General features: G+C 44.0%; 1 protein-coding gene across 1 annotated transcript in view; it reads right to left on the reverse strand.

Annotated features, from left to right (window-relative positions):
- The window catches only part of Crtc3 (CREB regulated transcription coactivator 3), a 104,449-nt gene that overhangs the window by 31,286 nt on the left and 48,241 nt on the right, over positions 1–24,922 (reverse strand). Inside the window, exons 3-6 of the mRNA XM_051206529.1 lie at positions 12,462–12,581; positions 4,406–4,467; positions 2,481–2,543; positions 419–519 (exon numbers count right to left, since the gene is read on the reverse strand). Of these exons, the coding sequence (XP_051062486.1) occupies positions 419–519; positions 2,481–2,543; positions 4,406–4,467; positions 12,462–12,581 (346 nt within the window). The remainder of the gene's footprint in view (positions 1–418; positions 520–2,480; positions 2,544–4,405; positions 4,468–12,461; positions 12,582–24,922) is intronic.

Raw genomic sequence — 24,922 nt, forward strand, 5'->3', positions numbered from 1 at the left:
CCATGGACCCACAAAGTGAAGAAGCCACTTCCTCCAACCTAGTCGTATCAGTAACAAAAGAAAGCTTTGGAGAACCCAGTAAAATCAGACTGCAAGGATGTAAGCTAGGACAAAGACCATCAAGGATGCTACTGCCAGAGCCCGTGTAAGAGATGATCAGTGTCTAGAAAGGGGTTTTTGCTGCAGGGAAGAGGAAGCTCAAGAGCCAAGAGTTGCCAACAGGGAAGCAGAAGCCATGGAAGAAGCAAGCAAGCGAAGCGTTCTACCTGCATCATGAACATACACACTTCCCCTGCTGGGAGCTTTTCTCTGAAGACCACCCAACTGGGGAAGGGCATGCACCATGTATGCTTTTCTCTCTCAGTTCTTACAGTGCAGGGGAAAGCACAGATGCTGTAAGCAGGGGCCTGTGTCTTACCCATGTACGGGGCAGGCCAGGGTGACTGGCCGCCTCCTCCATAGGGGTCCTGGGGCTTGGTGCTCAGAGCACTTGTGTGAAGAGCAGAGTCAGAATTGGTCCTAAGGGGGGGGGGGAGGAGAGAGTCTGGCTGAAAATCCATTTTTTTTTTCCCTCAGTGAAATGCAGGTTGGTTTTTTTTCCTGAATATTACCAGCAGGAGAGAATAATTGACTTTCAAACATCCATTCAATGAAGGATTAGGACCTACCTGCAGTCCTGTATACCAAGGAGGCACCCGAGGACCACTATATGTTCAAAAGAGTTTAGTTTGTGCTTGCATAGCCTTGCACTATGAAGCTAATGGCACAGTGAACTATTTCAGCATGGCCAGCCTCAGATTCACAGCTTCCCTAAGACCATTCCTTTGCTCTCTGCATCTCGAAAGGTGGTCTGTGGCCAGCCAAATCTGGGCTGTACTAGGCTTCCTAAGAATTCCTGAGCCTATGTGGAAGAGCGCCCGAAAGAGTGGTTCTTAAGCCTTTTCTGTGGGAATGTGGGGTAGGAATACTACTCTTGCCTCTTTTCTTCAATCTCACCCTCTGATGCACAGCACAGGACTTTCCAGCAGTTGTGAAATATGTCATGGCACAAGAGACTCAACATAGATACTGATCACTGCTGCAGGAGATACAATAATGCAACTATTCTCTGTACATTTTGTTTTAGAAAATGCTATTGTGTTATCTTTTTTAAGGTATTATTTGTGTTGGCATGTACTAGGTTTATTGCTCAAATGCACCAAAGGGGACATTTCACATCTCTCAGTCAGCCCTCTGCCAGCAGCAGCTGAGTATCGATGGGTACACGCACACAGAGAAGTGTTCTTTCGGGGCTTCAGGGTTTTTTGTTTTGTTTTAAGCAGTGTAAAATGGTCCTAGACAAAAAGTCTGGGACCTGTTGACCAACAGCAAGCATTTCAAATGCTCTCCCATAGTCCTAGTGTATGCACAACTTCAGTCCAGAAGGTGACAACAATTTACTGATCCCATCCAAAGGTCAAACTGTTTGCCATAAAGGGGGCACATGAGCAACTTCAAGTCAGCCTAAAGTGCTTCTGCATGCTCTGCTCCAGGCAATAGCTTCATGTGACTTAAGCCACGTGGCTTCAGAGGAGGGGAAAACTCTTGGGATGCTGCAGGAACAGTGTGTGCCCTGAGGGCTCCTGGCTCCTTCAGAGTCACAGAAACCCAGAAAACATCAGTAGGACACAGAGAAATGATAAGGAAAATGGGAATGTCGACTGGCTATTGGACCATGGAGAGAAAATTGTGGTTAATTTTGTTAATCACAGTGCAGTTATTATTTTTAAGCCTCTCACTGGCCTTTTACTGTTAGGGTATTCACAGGTGAAAAGCTTCTTCTAGCTGGTCATGGAATGACGTATGAAGGAGGAAAGAGAGGAAATGAGACTGGCAGAATGCCGGTCAAGACGGAAACACTTAGAATGGGCACAGGGACTCTACAATTACTTCTCCTGCATATATAGATTAAGTTTACACCACTAAAAGATTTTTAATCTTTCAATTATTTTCCAAGGTTCAGCTCCATAGCCCATATTGGTTTTTAATCTCCAGTTCCTCCTGCCTCTCAGCTTCTGGAGTGCTGCGATTACAGCCTGAGCCACCATGCCCAATTCAAATTCCAGTCCCCTTTGCATATTAGCTAGTCATTTTTCCACCATGTACTGTGCCTCCATGTAGCATCCTATTTAATCCTCTCAGCCAATCCCATCATGGGTACAATTACCAGCACCATGTTCATATGTGCAAACTAAGGCAGGCAGAAATTTTAGTCTGCCCAGGATCACGTGGTCAGAGGCAAACCTTGGGGGCTCCCTCCAGATTTCATGTTCTCATCTCACCACCTCCTACACTCAATAGCTGTTTGTTTTGTTTTGTTTTTCCCATAAACACAGCTGGTATAAATAAACTGGGCAGCAAGATAACATGTAGAGACTACCTGGCCAAACCCGTCATCTCTTTCTTGAAAATGTACTTCTACTACAAAACAACCCACATACCTATTAAGTGCAGATGTCAGCCTGAATCCAGGATGCTTTTCTTCTTTCCAAGGAGGCTGTTGCCTTTAGAAACCAGAACGACATAAAAAGGTAAGATGCTTAAGCTATAGGACCAAAGAGCACTTGACAGCTGGCTCTTCTAACCTAGCCATACAGCCATGAGTTACCTAAAACACTCAGGCCTCTGCTCATCACTGTGGAGAGGAGGCCAGACTGTGTGAGCTCTCAGGAGCCAGCAGCTCTGATGTCCAGGATAATGACTGCAAATCCATAGTGCAGCACCATCCAGCTGGGCACACTTGATGCTGGCTAGAACTGGTCAAAGGAATAATGACCCCTTCTCTAAGGGACAGTAGATCTTATTCCAGTGTACAGTCACTCCTCATCTTGTACCTGGAGTGCGGGCCTGGCAATCCTGGATGTGAACATTTTGCTCTCTCATGTGGAAGGCCATGAGTGCAATATACTTGCTCACCATTCTGTGAAAATATTCACTTGACCAATCCGAGGCTCTGAGAAGCAAAGGACACTTCTGGGATACAGGGACGAAGCACATCCCATTGGAGATCTGCATTTTCTGACTTAAAAATACAGTACTGTATTATCTTACAAACTGAAACTCAGGACTGCTGAGGAGGCTGAAAACCTGCTTGAGGTTTGGCCAGTGTTGGCCATCTTGACCTCCTTTCTCAGATCCACACTACGTTATCCACGATAAGGGCTCAGTCAGTATTTGCCCAAAGAACCAATGAGGAAAGAGTCAAAATTGAGGCTAAGAAAGCCACCCCCCCTTTTTTCCAATGTCTTATTTTTTTGAGACAGGGTCTCACACTGTATCCTAGGCTGACCTTGAACTCACAGCAATCCTCCTGCTTCAGCCTCCCAAGTTCTGGGATTCTGTGGGCCACCACTCCTGGCAACACATACATTTTAAGAATCTCTTATGTCTGACATGGAGGTGTAAAGTAATGCCACATATACAACAGAGAGAGGCAGCCCTCCTTCTGTCAATGTTACGATGGGGTCACCATTATATCAGACACAAAACATACTCACAGACTCTAAATCAAATTCACCACATACATTTTTAAGTTAGGAGTCTTTCACTTCTTTCAGTAACCAACTAAGAAATGCCAGAGAAGGAATTTACTTTTTTATGCCTATCTTAAGACTGCCAAATCAGACATTTTGTTGGCAAATGGTTTCCCATGTATTTCTATTTGAACCTAGAGTTGCTTAAGTAATTTTTATTCTCTATTTTCTTACAAGCTCGGACAGGCTGAGGTTTTTTGATGTTGCTGTGATCTGAGATGGGTTCTCGTTTCATAGCTTAGGCTACCTGGAGTTCACTGTGCCACACAGGCTAGGCTCACACTTGTGGTTCTCCAGGTTCTAAGGTGTTGGGATTGCAGGCATGTGCCACTACATCCAGCTCCAGACTTAGTTTATAAGATAAAACAAAATTTGGTGTTAAAAGTTTCTAGCTAGGCCAGGCATTTGGGAGGCAGAAGCAGAAGTAAAATTCAAGGCTAGCCTGATCTACAGAGCAAGTGCCAGAATAGCCTGGACTACATAAAGACCCTTTCTCAAAAAAAAAAAAAAAAAAAAATCACTGCGGAACAAGTCTCCAATCCCAGCATTGGAAAGGCAGAGCGGGAGGATCAGGAGTTCAAAGTTATCCTTGGCTATATCACAAGTTGCAGGCCAGTCTGAGCAACAAGAGACCCTGACTCAAATATCAAAACAAAAACAGAAACAAAAAACAAAAAACCTAAAATTATAAATAAGTCTAAAACAGCATTCAAGATGGTTAAAATAGTTAAACTATCTTAAAAAGAAGCTCTCTCCTATCTGTTAAAATATGTCTATAAAACAAAAACAAACAAAACAAAAAAACCCAACACACTTCTACATAGCTCTCTTACCTTGGCCAGCTCTCATCCAGGGGCTGCGAAGAGTAACTGGCTGCAAAAGCATTTCCATCGAAGTAGAATTTTTAATTAAGGGAAACGAGATTTATGGGGAGTTGCATCGGGATCAGGAAACTGAAACAGGAGGTTAGGCCACGGAGTCTTCCACACCCGACGGGGCACCCTCCACACATTCTCATGGGCTCCATGTCTCCACCCTCTAACCAGTGTCCTCACCAGACTCGTGCAGAATTTTCTTTCTTTTTGTGTTGTGTGTGTGCAGGTGTGTGTCTGTGGAGTCAGAAGCTATCCATCTACCTTGTTTTTTGTTGTTGTTTGTTCTTGTACTTTCGTTTGTTTGTCTTTTGAGACAGGTCTCTTATATAGTCCTGGTGCTCTAGAACTTGCTATGTAGACCAAAATGACCTTGAAGTTCTGCCTCTGCCTACCGAGAGCTAAGATAAAAGGCTTGCACCTCCATGCCTGGTTCCTTGTTTGTTGAGACAGAGCTTCTCTTTGGCCTGCAGCTTGCTGAGTAGAGAAGGCTGACTGGCCAGCCCCAGGGATCTGCCTGTCTCTGCCTGCCCAGCATTCTGATTTTAAGTGTGTGCCACCACGTCCTATTTTGTCACATGAGTTCTGGGGAGTAACTCAGGTCCTCAAGTTTGCATGGTGCACAGAGCCTTCTTCCCCCCACTGTGCATGAGAACATGCATGCGTGCATATGTGTGTCTCCTGCGCAACACCTGTCTTCAGGAACTTCATCACTTACACTACAAATACTATGCAGGCCTCACTTTCTCATGGGATGGATGGACTCAGGGCCAGTTAGTTTTAGTCAAGGTATTATCACATTCTCCTGCAAACAGAAATTGATTCTGGGATAGGCTCAAGATACACATAGGACCAAGGAGAGTACTTTCTAGTACAGGTGGCTCCTCATGCAGAATGCTTGTCTATCAAGAAGTCAACACCACAGAGATAGCATTAATGATATCATATGGCTTCCTGGTCATAGCCCTTGGGTTTCCAGTGACATAAGCCAATATACTCCCTTTTTCCCCAGGAGGCTGAGGCAGGAACATAGCAAGTTTGAGTCCAGAGTTGGCAATTTAGTGAGACCCTCTCTCAAACAAAGTGAAAGTAAGAAGTCATGGAAGAACACGTATCTCGCATATATGAGCCCTGGGGTTCAATCTCCAGTGCTGGGGGGAGATGTGCTTCCTTTTTGAGTTTGTTTTTGGGAGGCTTAGTTTTTGAGACAAACTCTTACCAAATAGTCTAGGTTGGCCTAGAACTTATCATGTAGCCTAGGCTTGCCTCAGACTTAAAGCAATCCTTCCATTTCAGCCTCATGAGTGCTGAGATTATAGACATGTACACGTATACCTATCTTAAAATTTTTTCCTTTTCCAAATTAAGGCGAGTTCATATTACTTCTAAATCAAAACAGAATGGTATTAGACTTGAAGTGGACATAATTTCTGGTGTAAAAGGCATTGTTTTCTAGGTTCTGTGTTGCTTATTGGGTCTGGCACATCTAAAGTCCCACCCCAAATACATGGAGAGACAGATGGGTTGCTTACTATGCATGCTGAGTACAGCAGAGCTGCTAGTGCTGATTTGGTGAATTGCACTAAAGGACTATTTTAAATAATATTATTTTTCTTCTCTAAAAAAATTGAAAAGCTGGGTGTGGTGGCACACGCCTTTGATTACAGCACACTGGAATTTGGAGGCAGACTTATTTCTCTGAGTTCAAGGCTAGCCTAGTCTACACAGACTAGCCTGGTCTACACAGTAAAGTCCAGGCCAGTCAAGACTACACAATGAGACCTTGTCTCAAAAAGAAATAAAATTAATTAATTTAAGAAGGGGGTTGGAGAAATGGCTAAACAGTTCCAGATCCAAGGGATCCAATGTCTCTGGTCCCCTCAGGAAATCTGTACTCATGTGCACATGTCCCTACCCCATGCACATGTAATTAAATATAATAAAAAGGCTTCACAGGTGATAATGGTGTCAATCCACAATGTGGCTGCAGGGCCACTCTGGTCTGGGCTCCACCACCACATGCTTACTCCTCTGCCTCTGCTGGCGTAAGGCCCCTCTCCTGTCCTCTTTGGTGGACACAGCCCTCCTTAAAGATCTGGTTCGCTTCTCACCACATCACCAAACCCACTCTTTTGGTCTCTTATGTCCCTGGCTGGATCAAATGCACACTTAACAATCTCCAATACTGCTTTTGACTTCAAATCTTTATTTCTTATATGTAAGGGACAAATAGTATTGAATATGCAAGGTAAACCTTAAAGTATCAGAGAGAGGAAAATGGGGGCAATAAGTACGTACTACATTCTAGGCTTGTATTAAGCAAGTTCATGCTCCCCTATTGTGTGTATGGGTGGGTGTATGTGTAGGGGTGAGAGATGAGAGAGAGAGAGAGAGAGAGAGAGAGAGAGAGAGAGAGAGAGAGAGAGAGGGTTTCACTGTGTAGCCCTGGCTGTCCTGGAACTCTCTCTGTAGACCAGGCTGGTCTCAAACTCAGAGATCCACCTGCCTCTGCCTCCCGAGTGCTGGGATTAAAGGCAAGCGCCACCACTGCCTGGCTTGCAGCTCCCCTATAATCTTAACTGTCCTAGGAGGCAGATGACATGATCACCATTTTGCAGCTGAAGAAACAGAAGCTCAGCCCCAGAGGAGCTGAGAGACCCACAATTCCACAGCTGGCATGGCAGGCTGGGGTCAAACCTACCACTCAGTAACCCCAAAGCTTCAGACTGTCAAGCCATATGACCTCTTGGGAGGTGGTGAACTGTCACCATGGGCCCCAGAAAAGAGAAAACAAATACTTGGGGTATTCTCGGAAGAAGATGTAGCCTAGATAGGAAAGTATCACCTGCATGGGCTCAGGAGAAGATGGGGTGGAGACCTGCCATTGGAGGCCCAGGCTACACATTTAAAGTGAACACAAAATATGGAGTTAGAGAAATGTGGGTATTAATGGGATCTTAATGATTTCCTTTGCCAAGAAATGCATTATGACTGCTAAGTTTGTCTTCCAGAAACTTGTTTTCTTTGTCATGTCTCATTACCTTATCTCTTACTCTGCCTCAGAGCCAACACAATGAAACAAATATATATTCCACAGACATCTTTCTTCAACCTGATTAGGCTCAGTGTCTATGAAGTTCAGGGGAGCTCCCTTCCAGGAGAGTAAGAGGTCCCAGGAAACATGAGTGTATCAATGTTGGAGTTGGCAAAGCCTATCGGGAGGAAACCCTGAGTTTCACAGCCTGTGCTTATCTCTGCCTTTCTTTCTTCTGAAAGATTAGAAGAGTCTCTGCTCACAGAAGTTCAGTTCATAAAGCAGATGTCTAGCATGGTTTTTCAAGTACACTGCCATCCTTAAAATCATTAAGTCCCATTAGGGCATGGTGACACACACCTTTAGTCTCAGCACTCAGAAGGCAGAAGCAGACAGATCTCTGTGAGTTCAAGGCCAACCTGGTCTACACAGTGAGTTCCAGGACAGCCAGGGCTATTTAGGGAGACCTTGTCTCAGGAAAAAAAAAAAAAGCATCCATTACAAAGTATTGGCCATTCAAGTTAGAATGTGGTGGTACAATAACACAATGATCAAATATTGAGGTATAGTGAGCTTGCATTTTAACCTGCTTAATAAGCACTTAGAACATGAAAATGTAGTAAATCCTGGCTGTTCTCCATGTGACTAGGCAGAGGTAAAAGAAGCTAGAAGATATGACATATGGGCTCTCTGCCTTACTTCTCATCTAATTTGGTGGATAGCTAAAAATCCAAGAAGCACAGCCCTCATTGATAGATTATCTAACCTTGCTGACTGCAGGGACTCAGGGAGGAAGGATGCCGGTGTGACTTTGAGCTCAGCAAGACTGGGCATGGAAAGTGAAAAAGTCAGGCTTCTCTAATATTTGGGTCCTTCCCACAGTCTATGCTTTATCTTTATTGCTACTCTATTTTCTCTTGTTCCCTGATTTCTATTTCCTTTCCTTTTCTTTCTTTTTTTCTCTCATCCTAAGACAAAGTCTCATTCTAGACAAACTGGTCTTGAATTCAATGGATAGCTCAGGCTGGCCTAGAACTGCAATCATTCTATCTCAGCTTCTTGAGCGCTGGAACTGCATTTTCCAGCCACCATGTTCAGTCCAAACACGCTCCTATAAAAAGAATGGATCAAGTCAAAAACTTTTAACTTATTAGCCCATGTGTGTATGTGCATGATGGGGCAGGGCACCAATGCCAAGGCACACTGGTAACTTAATGGAGTAAATTCTCTGTCTATCTTTGTTCTTGGGGAGAAACTCTGGTTGCTAAGCATGCATGGCAAGCCCCTTTAGCTGCTGGACCATCTTGCCAGCCCTCAAGTCAAATCTTAAAAGAAATGTATGAGCTCTTTCTAAGTCTTGCAGATTTAAGAGGGAAGCAGGCTACATGCGACATCATGAAGTCAGGATTGTTCTACCTTAGAACTCTAAGGTCCAGTGTTTCTCTGCCTTCTGATAGGAATGTTGGGATTGGGGTTTGAAGTCACATAGGTTTTGAAAACTCATAAAGATATTTTTTGTTATTGTTGTTTTTGTTTTTTTGTCTTTTTTTGTTTGTTTGTTTGTTTTGGTTTTGGTTTTTCAAGACAGGGTTTCTCTGTATTGCTTTGGAGCCTGTCCTGGAACTAGCTTTGTAGACCAGGCCTGCCTCTGCCTCCTGAGTGCTGACTAAAGGCGTGTACCACCAATGCCTGGCAAGATAGACATTTATTAACTCCACAAAGTTTCTAGGAACCTACTATGTACCATGAAACTCCAAGAGCAGGTTTTGAGCATGGGGGGAGGGGGAAGAGAGACTTAACAGGCTTTGAATCTCAAAGAACAATGTCCCATGTCCTAAAATTTCCATCTTATTGTGATAAATAAGTCAAGGCCATTGCAGAGGAGGAAGGGTCCTGTCAGGCCCTCAGCTTGTGTTTCAGGACTGCTCAGGCCAGGGTCTTGGCTCTGCTGGGGCTTTTCTAAACACTTGTTTTCTTCCTTTCACAACAATATACCTCTCTTAGAAGATGACATTTTCTAGAAAATAGTCCAGAAGTTCAACAAAATGGTATTTGGGATGGAGCAAGTTTACTATCAATGAGGTGTGTGTGTGTGGGGGGGGGGGGGATGCTAAAGGCATGGCATACTGCTGCAAAAAGGTGTAATTTCCTAGACTGACCACTCCAGGCCAAAAATAGCCTTTGTGGTGCCTCTACTTTGCCTGCAAGTATCAGGGGTCAGCAGGTCTTGCTGTGACAAAGTTCTGGCCTTGTGGCAGCCATGCCTACTGCAGAAGGAGCGTCCTGTGCCTGAGCCCTTTGGATGGGGGCTGCCCACTCGAGGAGGAAGCTGGAGTATTTGCTGAACAATGTTCATTTTATCTGTGACCATTGTAGTCCTGAACCAAACATTTGTTAGCAGAAGTGTCCACCCTAAAACAATACCATGCTAAAATCAACTACAATAAAAGAATTCTGAGTACACCTTTTTTTCTGTTTGTATAAACAAAGATTCAAACCAATTTCTGGCTTTTAAAATGATAAAAACTCAGGGCTGAGAGATGGCTCAGAGGCTAAGAGCACTGGCTGATCTTTCAGAGAATCTGAGTTTGGTTTCTAGCATCCACATGGTGGCTCACAACTGACTGTGACTACAGGAAATCTCACGTCTTCCTCTGGCTTCAATAGGCACCAGACACATACATGTGCACAGGCAAATATACATATACATAAAAGACAGTTTTAAACTTAGACAAATGTGAAACACAAGATTTTAAAGTGAGTTGAGTTACTTCACAGCCAACAGAACGCCAGCAGGGAAAACAAAGACAGGCTTCAGGTGTCTCCCTCCAAAGTCCGAGTCAGTAACCACCTGAGATGTAAAATCATACTGTTTTTCACTTGATGCTCACAGTTTTGTTTTTGTTTTTGTTTTTTTTTTTTTTAACCCCATCAAACAGGACTCAATAGTTCATTGGTGGACACCCTTAGGCTAACAAACTTTCTCTACATCAGCAGATATCCAGGCCCAGAATCTAAATTAGGGGCTTAGAAGGCCACCACAGAGAATGGCTTCATGAATCTACGCTTAATGAATGGACAGCACACCTGCTTCTTCTTAACCGTCAAGCCTCAATCTCCTTTCCTTTTTCTTTTCCTTCTTTTTGCTCCTCTCCCCACCCCTCTCCTTCTTTTTACTCCTTTTCCTCTCTTCCCCTCCTCTCTCTTTCTTTCATGCTAAGAACTGAACCCAGGTCTTGCTTTACATAAGCTAGGTTCCCTGCCATAGAGCCACACTAGCAGGAAAAAACATTTTTTTTTTCTTGAACCCCAAACCTTGACAACATTAGGCAAGTACATTCTACCACTGAGCTATACTCTCCTACCCAAGTATTGTAAACCGGGCAGAGAAACGGTAGGTCTTTTGCTAGAGAATTCCAAGCAGTTTGGACAATTGCTTGGTGTGCTACTCACATGTGCTAGTTAGATAAATTGTGTTTCCCTTTTGCTTTCTGCATTCTATGTAAAGTCATCCCACATTCCAAGGAGGAATTCTCAGGATTGTCTGTCATTTTCATTTTTCCCTGACAGCATCATATAATAGACAAGACTAGAAGTCACTACATCTTGTGAATCAAATCTGGTGTGTCTGGAGAGCAGATGGGAAGACTCATGTTCCTGGCCAGGATCACTGTCCTCACTTCTTAATAGAGTAAAAGCCCAAGGGGCCCTGAAGACAAGAAAAGTTGGGGCTTCCTCTGTGAATCCCTGAAATAGGAGACTAGGAGAATTCTCCAGTACATGCTTCTCCTTGCCACCAAGTGGGCAAGCCTGGACTACATGAGTCACAGCAGTAGAATCCTAGACAAGTTACTCTGACATCTAGTTTCTCGTGGGAAAATGAGGGTTAAATAAACAAACGACTCATTGAATTCTGAGGACTAAATGACATAGAAATTGCCCAGCACAGTGCCTTGCATGGGTAGGTGCTCAGTAAACATGAGTGCCCTCCCACACTTCCTGGTTTCTAAGCCCGTGGAGCCAATTCTACCATCACTGCCAGGAATCAGCTCTCGGCAGGAGACTCGCCACGCCCACCTGCTCCTCCCTCAGCCCATGCCTGGGCTGACAGGAGGAGCGAAGTGAGAAAAGCTCCTGGCACACCTCGGGCGCTGGTCCTCCCTCTCCCACAGCATCCAGCTCTGTCTGCCCCAAACCCTTAGCACTGTGGGTGCCCCACAAGATGCCACCCCAGCCTGTCCCACTCCTAAGAAGCACACTTGAATCAAACTGCCAGATGAATTCGCTGGCTCCTTTTCTTTATTACTTAGCAACACAGAGTTTGGTGTCACATCACTGTTTAAGAATTTTCCTAAATACCGCTGGGGAGATAGTTCAGTGGTTAAGAGCACTGGCTGCTTGTCCAGAGGACCCAGCTTCAATTCCCCGCACCCACATGGCAGCTCACAACTGTCTGTAACTCCAGTTCCAGGGGAACCAACTCCCTCATACAGACAAAACACCAATGTACATAAATTAAAGGAAAAAAATTTTTTTTCCTAAATACCAAGTTTACATTTTACTTGTCATTTGCTGAGTTTGAAATTATACAAACAGACAATCTTATGAGGTTTCTCCTTTAAGATCCCAAAGCAGGTCATGAGGTCAACAGAAAGACAAACATCACTGTGCCTATTTTTGCTAGACGACTAAATCTCCCTAAGTTGACTCCAAGTCAAGCTTAACACTGATCTGTTGATTTCTGAAGACAATGATGAGGATACCCTGCACGCCAGGGTTTACAAGTTTATGCTGTGTTGTTCCAATCAACAGAACTTTCCTGATGTTCTCATAAACACCTCTCATGGTCTGTCTTCCCAGCCTGGCTGCAGACAAGCTGGTAGTTACTTTATTGCTTCCTCTCAGCAGATCAGATGGAACCTGCAGTCAGATAAACCCTGAGCATCCGCTTGAGAACTCACTCTCCTCAGTGAAAAAGGATATTTGTCTCCCTGGCTTCTCCCCAGACCTTCGGTGAAGGGGGTGGAAGCGGTTCCGGGCGGGCCTCTCCACCAGCCCATGGTGGCGGGTTCCACGAACATTATCAGCTTGATGAAATGATGGCTGCAGAGAGAAAGGAAGAACATTTGGCCTCTGATCATGAAATTGCCACTCACCCTCAAGAGCGACTGGTAACAGATGAAAAGTTCGAGTTTCTAATTTTACTAATTTGTTGCTGCTTTGTGTCAAGTAAATAAAATGTCACATGTGGCTCTGTTTCTATATAATTATGGAGTATATCAAAAATAGTATTTAACATATTAATATGGGAGCAGACATAAAAATTGTCACAGTTAGGAAATGGAGAACTGGGGGACTATAGCATCAAGCTGTTTCAGTCTCTTCTTGCCCAGTGAGAGCTAAAATTCTATTTTAAAATGTAGTTACTGAGCCAGAAAGATGGCTCAGTGGGGAAAGGTGCCTGCCTCGAAAGCTAGAGCCTGAGTTCACCCCCAAACCCCACAGAGATGAGAGGAAGAACCATCTCTACCAAGTTGTCTTGATCTCTACATAAGTGCCATGGAATGTACACCCATATGCATATGCACGCACGAGTATGTGTGCACTCAGGCTCACAAGCACACGCATGTGCACACACACATGTTTAAAAACATAATAATGAGCTGGGTGGCATATACCCATAACCCCAGAATTTGAGGGGGCAGAGACAGAAGAATCACAAATTCAAGGCCAACCAAAGCCACAGAGTAAAACCCTGTCTCAAACAAACAAACAAAATTAAACTCTGCTGCCCTAAAGTACTTTATTTTTCCTTTGCTTACTTGTGTATAACTTTTACAACCTGATACCCGGAGAGTGAATATATTTTTGAGATCTAGTTCTGTACTTAACATTATTTCATAACATAAAATGTTTCTATTTACTTATTTAGAAATCACATAGTACTTAATTTCTAATGCTCATAAATCCAAGAAATATAAATCATAGTTCAAAATCTGTATGATCTGGAGACACCTTAATATCTTCCACTTGCTAACAAGTTACTCTGGCTTCCTTACCTATGAGATAGGGATGATAATTTCCATTTAGGCTTATTAAAAAGAACATAAAATGAGGATGGGCATTGGTAGCACCCGCCTTTAATTCCAGCACTTGGAGGCAGAGGCAGGCAGATCTCTGTAAGTTTGAGGACAGCCTGGTCTACAAAGCGAGTCCAGGACAGCCAGGGCTTTGGAAAAACAAAGAAAAAGGGAGGGAGCAGTAAGATGACTCAAAGTGGTTTAGGTACTTGCTACCATGCCTGACAGACAGTCTGAGTTGGATCCTTCCAGGACCAACACGGCGGAGAGAGAAAAACAACTCATAAATTGTCCTCTAATCTCCACACATAAATAAGCAAGTCAGTAAGTAAATGTAATAAAAAGATAAAAATAAAGTGAAATGAAGTCCCTTATGTGTGGACTGCCCTGTTCCAGATATATCTGAGCATTAGAGGGGTCTATGTGTGTGTGATAGGGCATGCTGGGAAACATTATATTAAAGGTCACCCTACAGATCCTTCTCATGATTAGTGTCTTCTCCAGCATGCAGCTTCCCTATACCTCCCTCAACAGACCTAGACCTCAGTGAAGCACCACCTGTTGCTCATGCTACCCCAAGTGGACCCCGTGACTGGAGTGGTCAATGACTTAGGAGCAAACAGATGAGTATCTTGTCCAAACAAATGCTCATACCCTTTTCTTTCTGCTGTATGAATGCTAGGTCCCAAATACAGCACGTTCCTTCTGCCTGGACTACAGAAAAACATAGGAAGAGAGCTTCAGTGGGTGCCCTGAAGTTACGAACTGTAATCCAAGTGAAAAGTGGATGTCTGCTGAGAGCCCCAGAATTTGGATGGGCTGTTCCTGTAGCAACCCTTCTGCTGTGATACTGAAGGCAGGGCAGGCTGCACTGACGAGAGCAGGGGGAAAACCAGGAGGCATAAAGCCAGAAGACTGCACAAATTGCTGCCTATATACTCTGAAGAGGCCTCAGCTCAGCTCTGAGGAATACGGTGATGATGCAGAACCTGAGACTCAGGGGACCTCAGTGCTCATTTTAAAAGCTCTCTGGAGCACAGTGCGGACCACTTGAGGCAGAGGAGCATACTGCCAGCACAGCATGGGCAACAGAGGAGGGAAAGTCATCTGAAAAAATTTCTAACAATTCCAAGAACTCATTGTGGGAGAAACCCGAATTCAGTTGCATTTTCAAGACTTTTTGTTTGTTTGGGATAACTTAGTTTTATTCTGGAACAATAATGGGAGGGCTGGCCAAGTAACCTCCCCAGGGTCTGGAGCCAGTGCTGGTCAAGTGGGTCCCTGAGCACCAGAGAGCAGAGGGAGGGAGCACACAGTGTTGTTAGTGGCAACCTAAAACAACACCAATAGCCTGAAAGTGCAAGTTAACACCAGGCGGCCAACAAAGGGCCTTAGCAGTCAAGGGCTGGCCTATTGGTTCCATCTTACAGGATGACCTGATCATCATAGAGGGTGAGCAGCAGAGATGGCTGGGTAGCAACCCAAGGTACAAGGGAGATTCTGGGCCTAAGTCACCAGTCTGCAGGAGGGCAACCTGAGTGTAGAACCTGCTCCAAAAACCAAGATTCCATGGAGCTCCAGAGGGAGGGATTGGGCTGAGGCTAACACTCAGGTGGGCAAGGAGATGGCTAAGGCCACATCTTCCTTTGTTTCTGTGGGTGAGCTATACGATATTCAAAGCAGTTCAAACTACAGTGGGAAATGTATGGCCACATGCAGAGAACCTTCCTCTCAGGCTCTCCTCATCTTGTACGATTGTAAACTCCCACATTTATCTGAAAAACGTATCTACAAGGGCAGCAAATTGTTCCGGCCTCGCAGGTACTAAGTGGCTGACAAGGCAGGGGAGCCATAGCTAACACAGACAGCAGAGCCTTTCTGACATGACTCTTGTGAAACTGCAGTATTGTTCATTTGTTTACACCCCCTGCCCACCCCATGCCTTCAGTACTAGGCAAGCACTGTACCACTGAGTTACATTCCCAGCCCTGGTTGTTCCCCCCCACCCCCAGTGGTTGTCATTTTTTAACTTTCCAATAGGGTCTTGCTAAATTGTTGGTCTGGCTGGCTTTTGAACTTGTGATACTCTTGCCTCAGCTTCCTCAGTAGCCCAAATTACAGGCTTACAACACTAGGTCTCTGCAAGTTGTGGATTTCAATGAAGAAATCTAGAGCTAATAGCACACTGTATTATACTCTTAGGGCACTCCTCCAAGAGACCTAGATCTTGGGTAGTAATCGATCTCTCCTACACCTATGTGTAGATATTCATATTTGCATAGATTAAAGGAAAGGAAGAAACAATTTGCTACAGTGCAAGGTGTTCAACAATTTGCTGTTTTGTTGTTTTTAAGCAGATTCTGATATAGCCAAGGCAGCCCTCCTATTCAGCTGGATGACCTTGAACTCCTGAACCTCTTGCCTTTGCCTTACAAGTGCTAGACTACAGTTGTGCACACCCACAGTACTAGGCAAGCACTCTGCCACTGAGCTGCATTCCCGGTGCTGGCTAGGGCTCTTTGTGTGTGTGGGTGACAGCACATGGGTGCCCACATCATATGACCTCTGAAAGCTACAGCTGCTGTAGCTGGTCTCCTTATCCTCTACTAGATGCTAGTCTAGTCTAGTGAGCAGAGGAATACCTGTACTGTAGCTACTACTGTTCATCACTATGACACATTTCCATTACTCTCTCAGGGGATTTACAACATTGCTGGCCTATCATTACATCTGTGGTTAATTAGAATCCCACGTCTTTCTTACTTCACTGGCAAACATATGGGGATTCCTAGTAAGTCCAGTTTTGGTCATTCAATGAGCTGAAGTCTTAGAGTCAGAGACAGTATGTTAATCTAAGGTTTTAGTAATATTATTAGAGGTCTGTATGGGGTTGGCAAGATGGCTCAGGGGTTAAGAGCACTGGATGTTCTTCCAGAGGACCTGGGTTCAGTTCCCAGCACCCACAACGCTACTGACAGAGAATTCATGCCCTCTTCTGGCCTTGGAGGGTACTGCACACATGCACTACAAAACCAAAACATCCATACACATAAAACAAAATAAACAAATCTTTTTAAAAAAATAAACTGGGTACAGAGACATACACTTTTAATCCCAGCGCTTGGGACGCAGAGGCAGGTGGATCTCTGTTGAGTTCAAGGCCAGCTTGGTCTACAGAGTGAGTTCCAGGACAGCCAGGGATATATAAAAAGAATCTGTTTCAAAAATCATAATTAATAATAATAATAATGATAAATAGAAAATTTTAAAAGTGCACATATGCAAGTGTATGATTTATTTATAATCAACCTTTATTTATAATCAACCAAGACATACTTTATCTCTGCAGCAAAACAGAAAATCTATTCTAGTTTAAAGTTATACTTCTATACAAAGTAATTATTTGTTTTTTTGTTCTTGTTTTTTTCAAGACAGGGTTTCTTTGTGTAATAGCTCTTGCTGTCCTGGAACTCACTTTGCAGATTAGGCTGGCCTCAAACTCACAGGGATCTGCCTGTCTCTGCCTCCCCAGTACCAGAATTAAAATGTATGTACCACTTCCATCTGGCCATGCAGTTATTAAAAGCAGAAGAATATGGGCTTCTAAGCACTAATCTTTTTGTGGGGGTTGAGACAGGGTTTCTCTGTGTAGTCCTGACTGCCCTGGAACTCACTCTGTAGACCAGGCTGGCCTCAAACTCATAGATCACCTGTCTCTGCCTCTCGAGTGCTGGGATTAAGGGTGTTCACCAATACTGCCCAGTACTAATCAATGACATTCTTGTATTAAGGAGTTCTATTAACATTTTAAAAATAAACTGTTCCTGCCTAGCATGCATGAAACCCTGAGTTTGATCTTCAACAATACCAAGGCAGACAGACACATACACACACTGCATGGGCACACATCCAGATGTTTATATGTATATTAACCCAGCACTGGTAGTATGACCTGGAACTCTGGCTATTCCAGAGGTTGAGGCAGGAGAACTGTTTCAGCCCAGAAGTTTAAGGACAGCTGTTCAGTTTAAAAAGTCACAGGAGACCAAGATTTAGCCCACAAATGGATCTCTTGAAAATTCTGATTGGCAATACCAAAACTTCAGCATCTTTGCAGAGCATTGCCCAATCAATATTCTCCAACAGCAGCAATCTATATAGGCAGTTCTCAGTGGCTGTATAAGCACAATGATGAACAGAGATCAAAGAATGGACAAAACTGCCAAAGCAACAAAAAACCAACATCAGTGCCAGAAATGCATACTGGCCTGAAACTTCAATATCACCCAAAATTGTAACATGATTCAGTATCATTTATGTGGCAACTTCAACTATGTCAGCAGTATATAAGAAACCAAATGACAGAAGCACACGGGAGCCAAAGAACACAAGGAAGGGAACCCTGGGATTCTCCTACGATACATATAGTCCTCTTTAGCCTGCAAGAGTGCAGACACAGGCAGGGCTGTTGGTCTGTCAGTGTGTATTAGACAAATAAAGCAAGGACTGCCGCAGAGGGCAATCTGGGTCTGTGCTTCCTTCCACAGTCAGGAACGAGGGCCAGAGGGATAGAGTGGTTTTTCTCAGGAAGGCAGTGCTAGAAATATAGTGAGACAGCCTTTCACATAGCCCAGGCTAGCCCTAAACTATGTAGCTAAGGCCCCTGACTCTGCCACCAATGTGCTGGGATTACAGGTGTGTGGCACCCAGCCCAGCAGCTTGAAAATTTGAATTCTGAATCCCTGAGTCTTGTTCAGTGATCTTAGCATCTTATCACTTTGTCTTCTTTGCTAAATGGCCTACATACAACCAACTGCTTTTGAGATTTTATAAATCTCATTTATTTTATAAATAAAACAAGAATTTTAACTGATGTATAAATAATTTATTAAGACTCTTCTTACCAAGGCATATTAGTACATGCCTAAAATCCCAGCACTGGTAACTGAGGCATGATGACAAGTTTAAAGTCAGCTTGGGCTACATAGTAAGATTCTGTTTCCAGGGGATGGATGGATGGATGGATGGATGGATGGATGGATGGATGGATGGATGGATGGAGATATATATCCTTTAAGCTGTAGCTCAGTGGTAGAGCACACTGTGTAAAACCCTTAGTTCATTTATTCAATCCTCTGCAAAACACACACACACACACACAAAGAGAGAGAGATAATTTAAATGTTACTATGTTTCTGAAAGTCAAATGATAATAACCTGGTAAGATACTTGACTATGTTATAATGTATATAACACACCTATGGCTTGATATTCATCTATGATCTCATTTGAGGTAGGTAATCAACTTAGTATTTCACAAATGGTCAGCTGCTAAAAGCCCTAGAGCTGTTTACTGGTCAAGTCATGCTTCCTCCTTTAGACTGAAAATGCTACTTCAATAGCCCTACATGCCTCTCTGTACTCAGGTCCACAGCTGTCTCCTACTTCCCTGATAAGGGTAAATAAGCAAGGAGACTGGAGGCAAGTTTGGCTGGAAGGTAAGATAGTAGACAGGGTGACTTAATGCTTGGCCTGAGGTCACACTTAAATGGATCACTGAGCTCTACAAAATGATCCCTTAGCTAGCCTGTCATAGTGAAGTTCTTTAGCTTTTGGTAATTTGTGAAGACTGCCCCCAGTACTGAACCTTCTTCAGCTGAGGCAGAGCAGGCTAGGTAAGGCAAGCTCTGTGAGCAGGGTTTATTTCTACTTGAGCTAAAATGGAGAGACATGCTACAGGCTCCCTCTTTTCAAAAGGACATATGTAATAAGAACAACTGTGTCTCTTGAGGACCCAATAGGAGAGCGTTCCAGCCACCTCCAGAAGTCCCTTTGGTTCTCACGATGCCTTTGTTAGAATTCCTGTTCCTGTAATAAAACATCATGACCAAAGCAACTCAGGGAGGAAAGGGCTTGCTTGGTATATGTATCCTGGGTCACTACAGTTCACCAAGGGAAGCCAAGGCAGGAACTGAAGCAGAGACCATGGTGGAAAGCTATTTACTGGCTTGCCCCTCATGGCTTGCTCAGCCTCCTTTCTTATACAACCCAGGACACACACACACACACACAGAGAGAGAGAGAGAGAGAGAGAGAGAGAGAGAGAGAGAGAGAGAGAGAGAACTAGGACTTTCCACATCAATCATTAATCAAGGAAATGCCCCACAGACTTGCCTACAGATCAATCTCATGGAAGCATTTTCTCAGTTAAGGTTCCCTCTTCCCAGTTATGTTTAGGTTGTGTGAAGTTGACAAAATCAACCAGCACACATGACAAAAACCAAGCTGCCAACAGCCAGATGTGCCAATGCTCTGCCAGACTCCCTGACTGCAAAAAACCCATATTCCTCTGCCCTCGGCAGCATCAGAACCCAGCAGAGAATGCGATTTCAGTTCACAAACTCCTATAAGCTCTTACCCTGGCTCAAGAGAGAAGAAGGTTACAAGAGCATAACAAAGAACAACACGCAAAGCATGCTTGAGTGTGGGGTCTCAGGCTAAACTGGAGCAGCCTTTTAAGAAAAGGATAGAATGGGCATGGTCTCTAGCTGGGGGCTGGTGGCTCATGCCTTTAATCCCAGCACTCAGGAGGCAGAGGTAGGTGGATCTTTGTGAGTTCAAGATCAGTCTTGTCTACAGAGAGAGTTTCAGGACAGGCCCCAAAGCTACACAGAAACCCTGTTTCAAAACAATCAAAACAACAAAAAGAAAAAAAGAAAAGGGCAGCATCTCTGCAGGACTCCCCAGGCTTCCATCCTAAAAGGGGAGATGATACCCTGGCTGAAAGAGCTCTAACCCCTCCTCCAGCACCCACATGGTGCCTGCCATCGAATGGTTGCCAACATTTTTGGTTAATTATCTAATGTTTCTAATAACTCAGGTTCCAGGGTAGAGTATGTCTCCCAAGGGATTCACAGCATGAATATAGTTCTGTTCCCACTTAGTTTTATATTTGTGTGTATGTTGAACAGGAAAGTGCCATATGTATACAATTATAAACAAACAATATGTCCAAATAGATGACACAAAACTTTCTATCATTAGCACTGGTGATCAAAAAGTTTAAATAGCAAGATGCTGATAATTATTAAAAAAGGTGATGATTTATTATTCTATTCTTTCTACTTTTGTGTACAGCTAAAAATCTGCATATTAAAATGAAGAATTTCAACCTCAAACCCTTGGGGTGGGGGTGGGGGAACATGGCTAATGCAGGCTCTGAGCAGAGTCTAATGGCATTAATCCCTATTTCCAGGTCGTGCTGCTCTGGCTCCCAGAGGAGAAGTTGCCTGTTCCCACCTCTCAAGTACTAGGGCTGCAGGTATGTGCCATCACATCCAGCAGAGGACCATACTGTTGTAGGACAGAAAGTCCTCACCCAGAACTGGTTTTTGATGAACCAAGGCTTGAGCTGAACCAGGGCAGAGCAAAGCAGGAGCCCGACCTAGAAGTGGGCTCAACAGGAGGGCAAATGCCTAGAGGACAGCAAAAGGCACCCTCCGGATGCAAGGGTCAGGGAGAGACTTTAGGCCCCCCTTTTGAGAAGGGATCAAAGCACCTGCCACAGAGAACGGGTAGAAGAGACAGTCATGGGTGCTTCCCTGCTCCCCACTTACATCTGACTCACACAGATTCACCGCTGCGATTACACTCAATGAGACACTTCACTGAGTTTCAGAGAGATCTAGAATTTAGATTAAAAGAAAAAAAAATGACCTAAGAGGGGAATAGACGAAACAAGAATAGCAAAATGTAGTAGATACAGATGTGGAAGATATTGTAGCAAGCCTGACAGCACAGGCCTGTCATGCCAGCCACTCAGGAGGCTGCAGCAGGGAATCAAAATTCCAGGCCTGCCTGGACTACAGAGTGAGTTCAAGGCCTGCCTGGGCAACTTGGTGAAATCTTGTCTCAAATTTAGAAGTACAAAATGGGTGGGAATGTAGTTCCTTCAATGGTAGAACATTTGTCTATACACACAAGGTCCTAAGTTAATACCAAGCAGACAAAGGGGGGGGGAGGGAACCATGGAAGATATTGAAACTAGTAATGAGTACATATAGTTGGATGACAAAAAAGCTCTCCTCACTCCTACAGAGTATGTATATCTTTATGTTTTGCTTTTCTTTCCTACCTATTGTTATTTTATTTACTAACGAACTCTTTTTTACAAACATATATTTATATGTGTGCATATGCATACCAGCACACACACTACAGTATGAGTGTGGATGTCAGAGGACATTTGTAGGAACAGGGTCTCTCCTTCTACCATTGGGTTCATGGGACAGGACTCAGGTGGTCACACTTGGCAGCAAGCACCTTTACTCACTGAGCCATCTCACTGGCCCATTACTGATGTCTTTGAAGAACAAAATAGTGATATTTAGCTGTTTAGCAGAGCAATTGCTTAGCATGCTGGGTTTGACTCCCAGCACTGGAAAAAAAAAAAAAGTAAATGAATAAAGAACAAAATAAGTATTTAATTTCACAAAAGAAGTATTAAAGTATAAGAAAAAGTTTGTCTGGAAAGAATAAAATAATCTAGAACATTCAGTTAGATATAGCACATGGTAATTCTAAATAAAGATACTGGATTGAAAGCCCCACAACCCTTACATCCTGTTTTTGGTTAAAAGAGCATAGGGTACTATCCTCATCTGGTTTCTTGATCCTGATGAGACATACAGTGTCCTGTTCTCCAGGATTCACCAAGTCACAAGAGCTTATGACGACCTTCTAGGTTAGCCCAGTCAAGCGTGCACCCTTGCCACTGGCTAGCTGGCTGCCTCCAGGTCCCGCTGAACATGGGGACACGCCACGTTCTCATGGTGTAGTCCTTTGTTACACAGCACGCTTATGGTATGTTCTATTTCATGCCAAGCTGCAGTGTCCTCCAATCTCTTGAGGGCATCTGCCCAGATGAGAGGTTGCTAAAAATCCAGTCGTTGTCTCCATAAGGAACCAAGCTAGCAAAAGTGAAGAACAGGTAGGCAGAACCAGTCTCTTCTTGGATTGTTGGTTTCTGTTTTGATTTTAAAATTTTTCCTTCCTTCTTTCCTCCTCCCCTCCTTTCTAGATTCCCCATTTAACCAAAACTGGATCTGCCCCAATGATGGTGGAGTAGGTCTTTAATCCCAGCACTTGGGAGGCAGAAGAGGGTGGATCTCTGTGAGTTCAAGGCCAGCCTGATCTACAGAGTGAGTTCCAGGACAGCCTGAGTTGTTACAGAAAGAAACCCTGTCTTGAAAAACCAAAACCCAAACCAAAACAAAACAATAACAACAACAAATTGGATCTGGTTGCTTATTTATAGCTGAGTTAAATTGGTTTGAAATTCTTTTGTCAAACAGCCAAACTTGTAGGACCCATTTAAAGTCTTTTTCCTGAGGTAGTAGCCTCAGCTTCTTAGTTCCCAACAGTCTTAGCAAGCTCTCTCTCTCAGGAGGGAATGTAGCATCATCCCCCAGCTTCTCAGCCTACAGCTGGGAAGGGTGGGGCTGGTAGCCCCTGGTAGCCCAGTGACTGCTGGCTCAGCTGGCTTCACCTATAAGCATGACCCATTCATACAGTCCAGCCCACAGGAGTCCCTGAGCCACCATAAGCAAAGCTGACAACTGACCCTTCACTGACTTCTCATGGGCTCACTAGCCTGTGACGGTCTAAACCAGAGAACAGTGGTTAAAAGTCCCCTTAGTCCTGTGAACTGAGACCTGTACAGCACCTGAGGGTTTTAATGGGAGAAATCTGAATGCTGACTCCTGTCATCCACACTCTTTACATAGCCCTCAGGTTAGATTTACTTTGTGTGGTACGCTAAAAAGGGGTAAAGAGAAATGGCCACTAATGATGCTGGTGTTCTTGTGTAATTTCACTGTTTTCATATGTGGAATTGTTTTCCTTTCTTCTCTTTGTGGTAGTAGAGAGCAAAGCAGGGTCTTATATGAGTTTTGGGGAAGACTCTGCCACTGAGCTTTTTACTTCGTCCAAGATCTGAGATGATGTCTGTATCTCCTCTGATGCTTCAGGTGAGAGTCACAATCAGCAGGGAATGTAAGAGCTGGACACTGAAAATAAAATATGTTAAATCCATGCAATTTTTCACTGTCTGCGCCAAGCCCAGAATAAATGAGGAATGTCAGAGCCCTTCTTCCCCACTTCAATTTTCTGTGCTTCTTACTTCTGCTTACCTGGGGGATACTTGAGGGTTTGTAGTTTCTGGGAATCACCCCAGTTTATAATGGTGATGGGGGTGACAAAAGTTGAAAGATTAACTGCCACTGGCGTGTGTCCCAGCTGGGATGTGGAGAGTCATGGTGTCAGCTCCATCAAGATACTGACTTCTGGCTTGCTCCTTTCTGGCACTGCAAGCCAGGACCAGCTGCAGCAGACACAGACCTCTTCCTCGACCCAGGGGTCCAGGAAAGCTTCCCCAAGGCTGCTGGTTCCCAGATGGGGAGAGCCAAATAAAGTCAAAGTTCTCTCAGACAAAAAGCAAGAGTTTGTTTCTTAGATGTTCAGACAAATCAGGGACTTAGAGCCAGGAGTAGCTAAGAAAATCCAGGCCCTGGGGCTGGGAGTGTAGCCCAATTGGTAATGCTTGCCTAGCATGTACAACGCCCTGGGCTCCACCCCCAGCACCCCATAAAGCAGGGCATGGTGGCCACAGACCTGTATTCCCAACACACAGAAGGTATGAGGAAGAGGGTCAGAAGTTCAAAGACATCCTTAACTACATCACAAGTTCAAGGCTAGCTTGGGTTACACAAGAACCTGCCTGAAAAAGAATATTCAGGTCTTGTTGGAATTACTATTTTTTAAAACAATAAACTATCTTTACACATAAAGATTATGTGTGCAGTCAGGGTAGTACCTTCATGAGTCCTTCAAATAATGATTATGTGTGCAGTCAGGGTAATATGTTCATGAGTCCTTCAAATAATGATTATGTGTGCAGCAAGTAGGAATGGATTTACTTCTATTCCTCTCTTTTAGCACAAATGTTATTATAATTACTTATTACTTATTTATTAAAGTGTGTGCCCATATAGGTAGAAGCCAGAGGTCTACCTTGGTACCTTTAGTACCATTCAGCGTTTTTCTTTTTTGAGAGACTCTCACTGGTCTGGAATTTGCCAAGTAGGCTGGGCTGACTGGTCAGTGACCTGACTCCTTGGGGTGGGATAGAAGCATGCACACCACACCTGGCTTTTATGAGGGTCTTGTGGACTGAGCCAAGGGACTGAACTTAGGGTCCTATTCATGCTGGGCGAGTAGTCTACCACTGGGCAACATTTCTGGCCCTTAAATTCTGCTTTTTAATTTTAAATTTTTAGATGTATCTGTTTTTGTGTGAGGGTAAGA

Source organism: Phodopus roborovskii, unplaced genomic scaffold, assembly GCF_943737965.1.
Source record: "Phodopus roborovskii unplaced genomic scaffold, PHOROB, whole genome shotgun sequence".
NCBI lineage: Eukaryota > Metazoa > Chordata > Mammalia > Rodentia > Cricetidae > Phodopus > Phodopus roborovskii.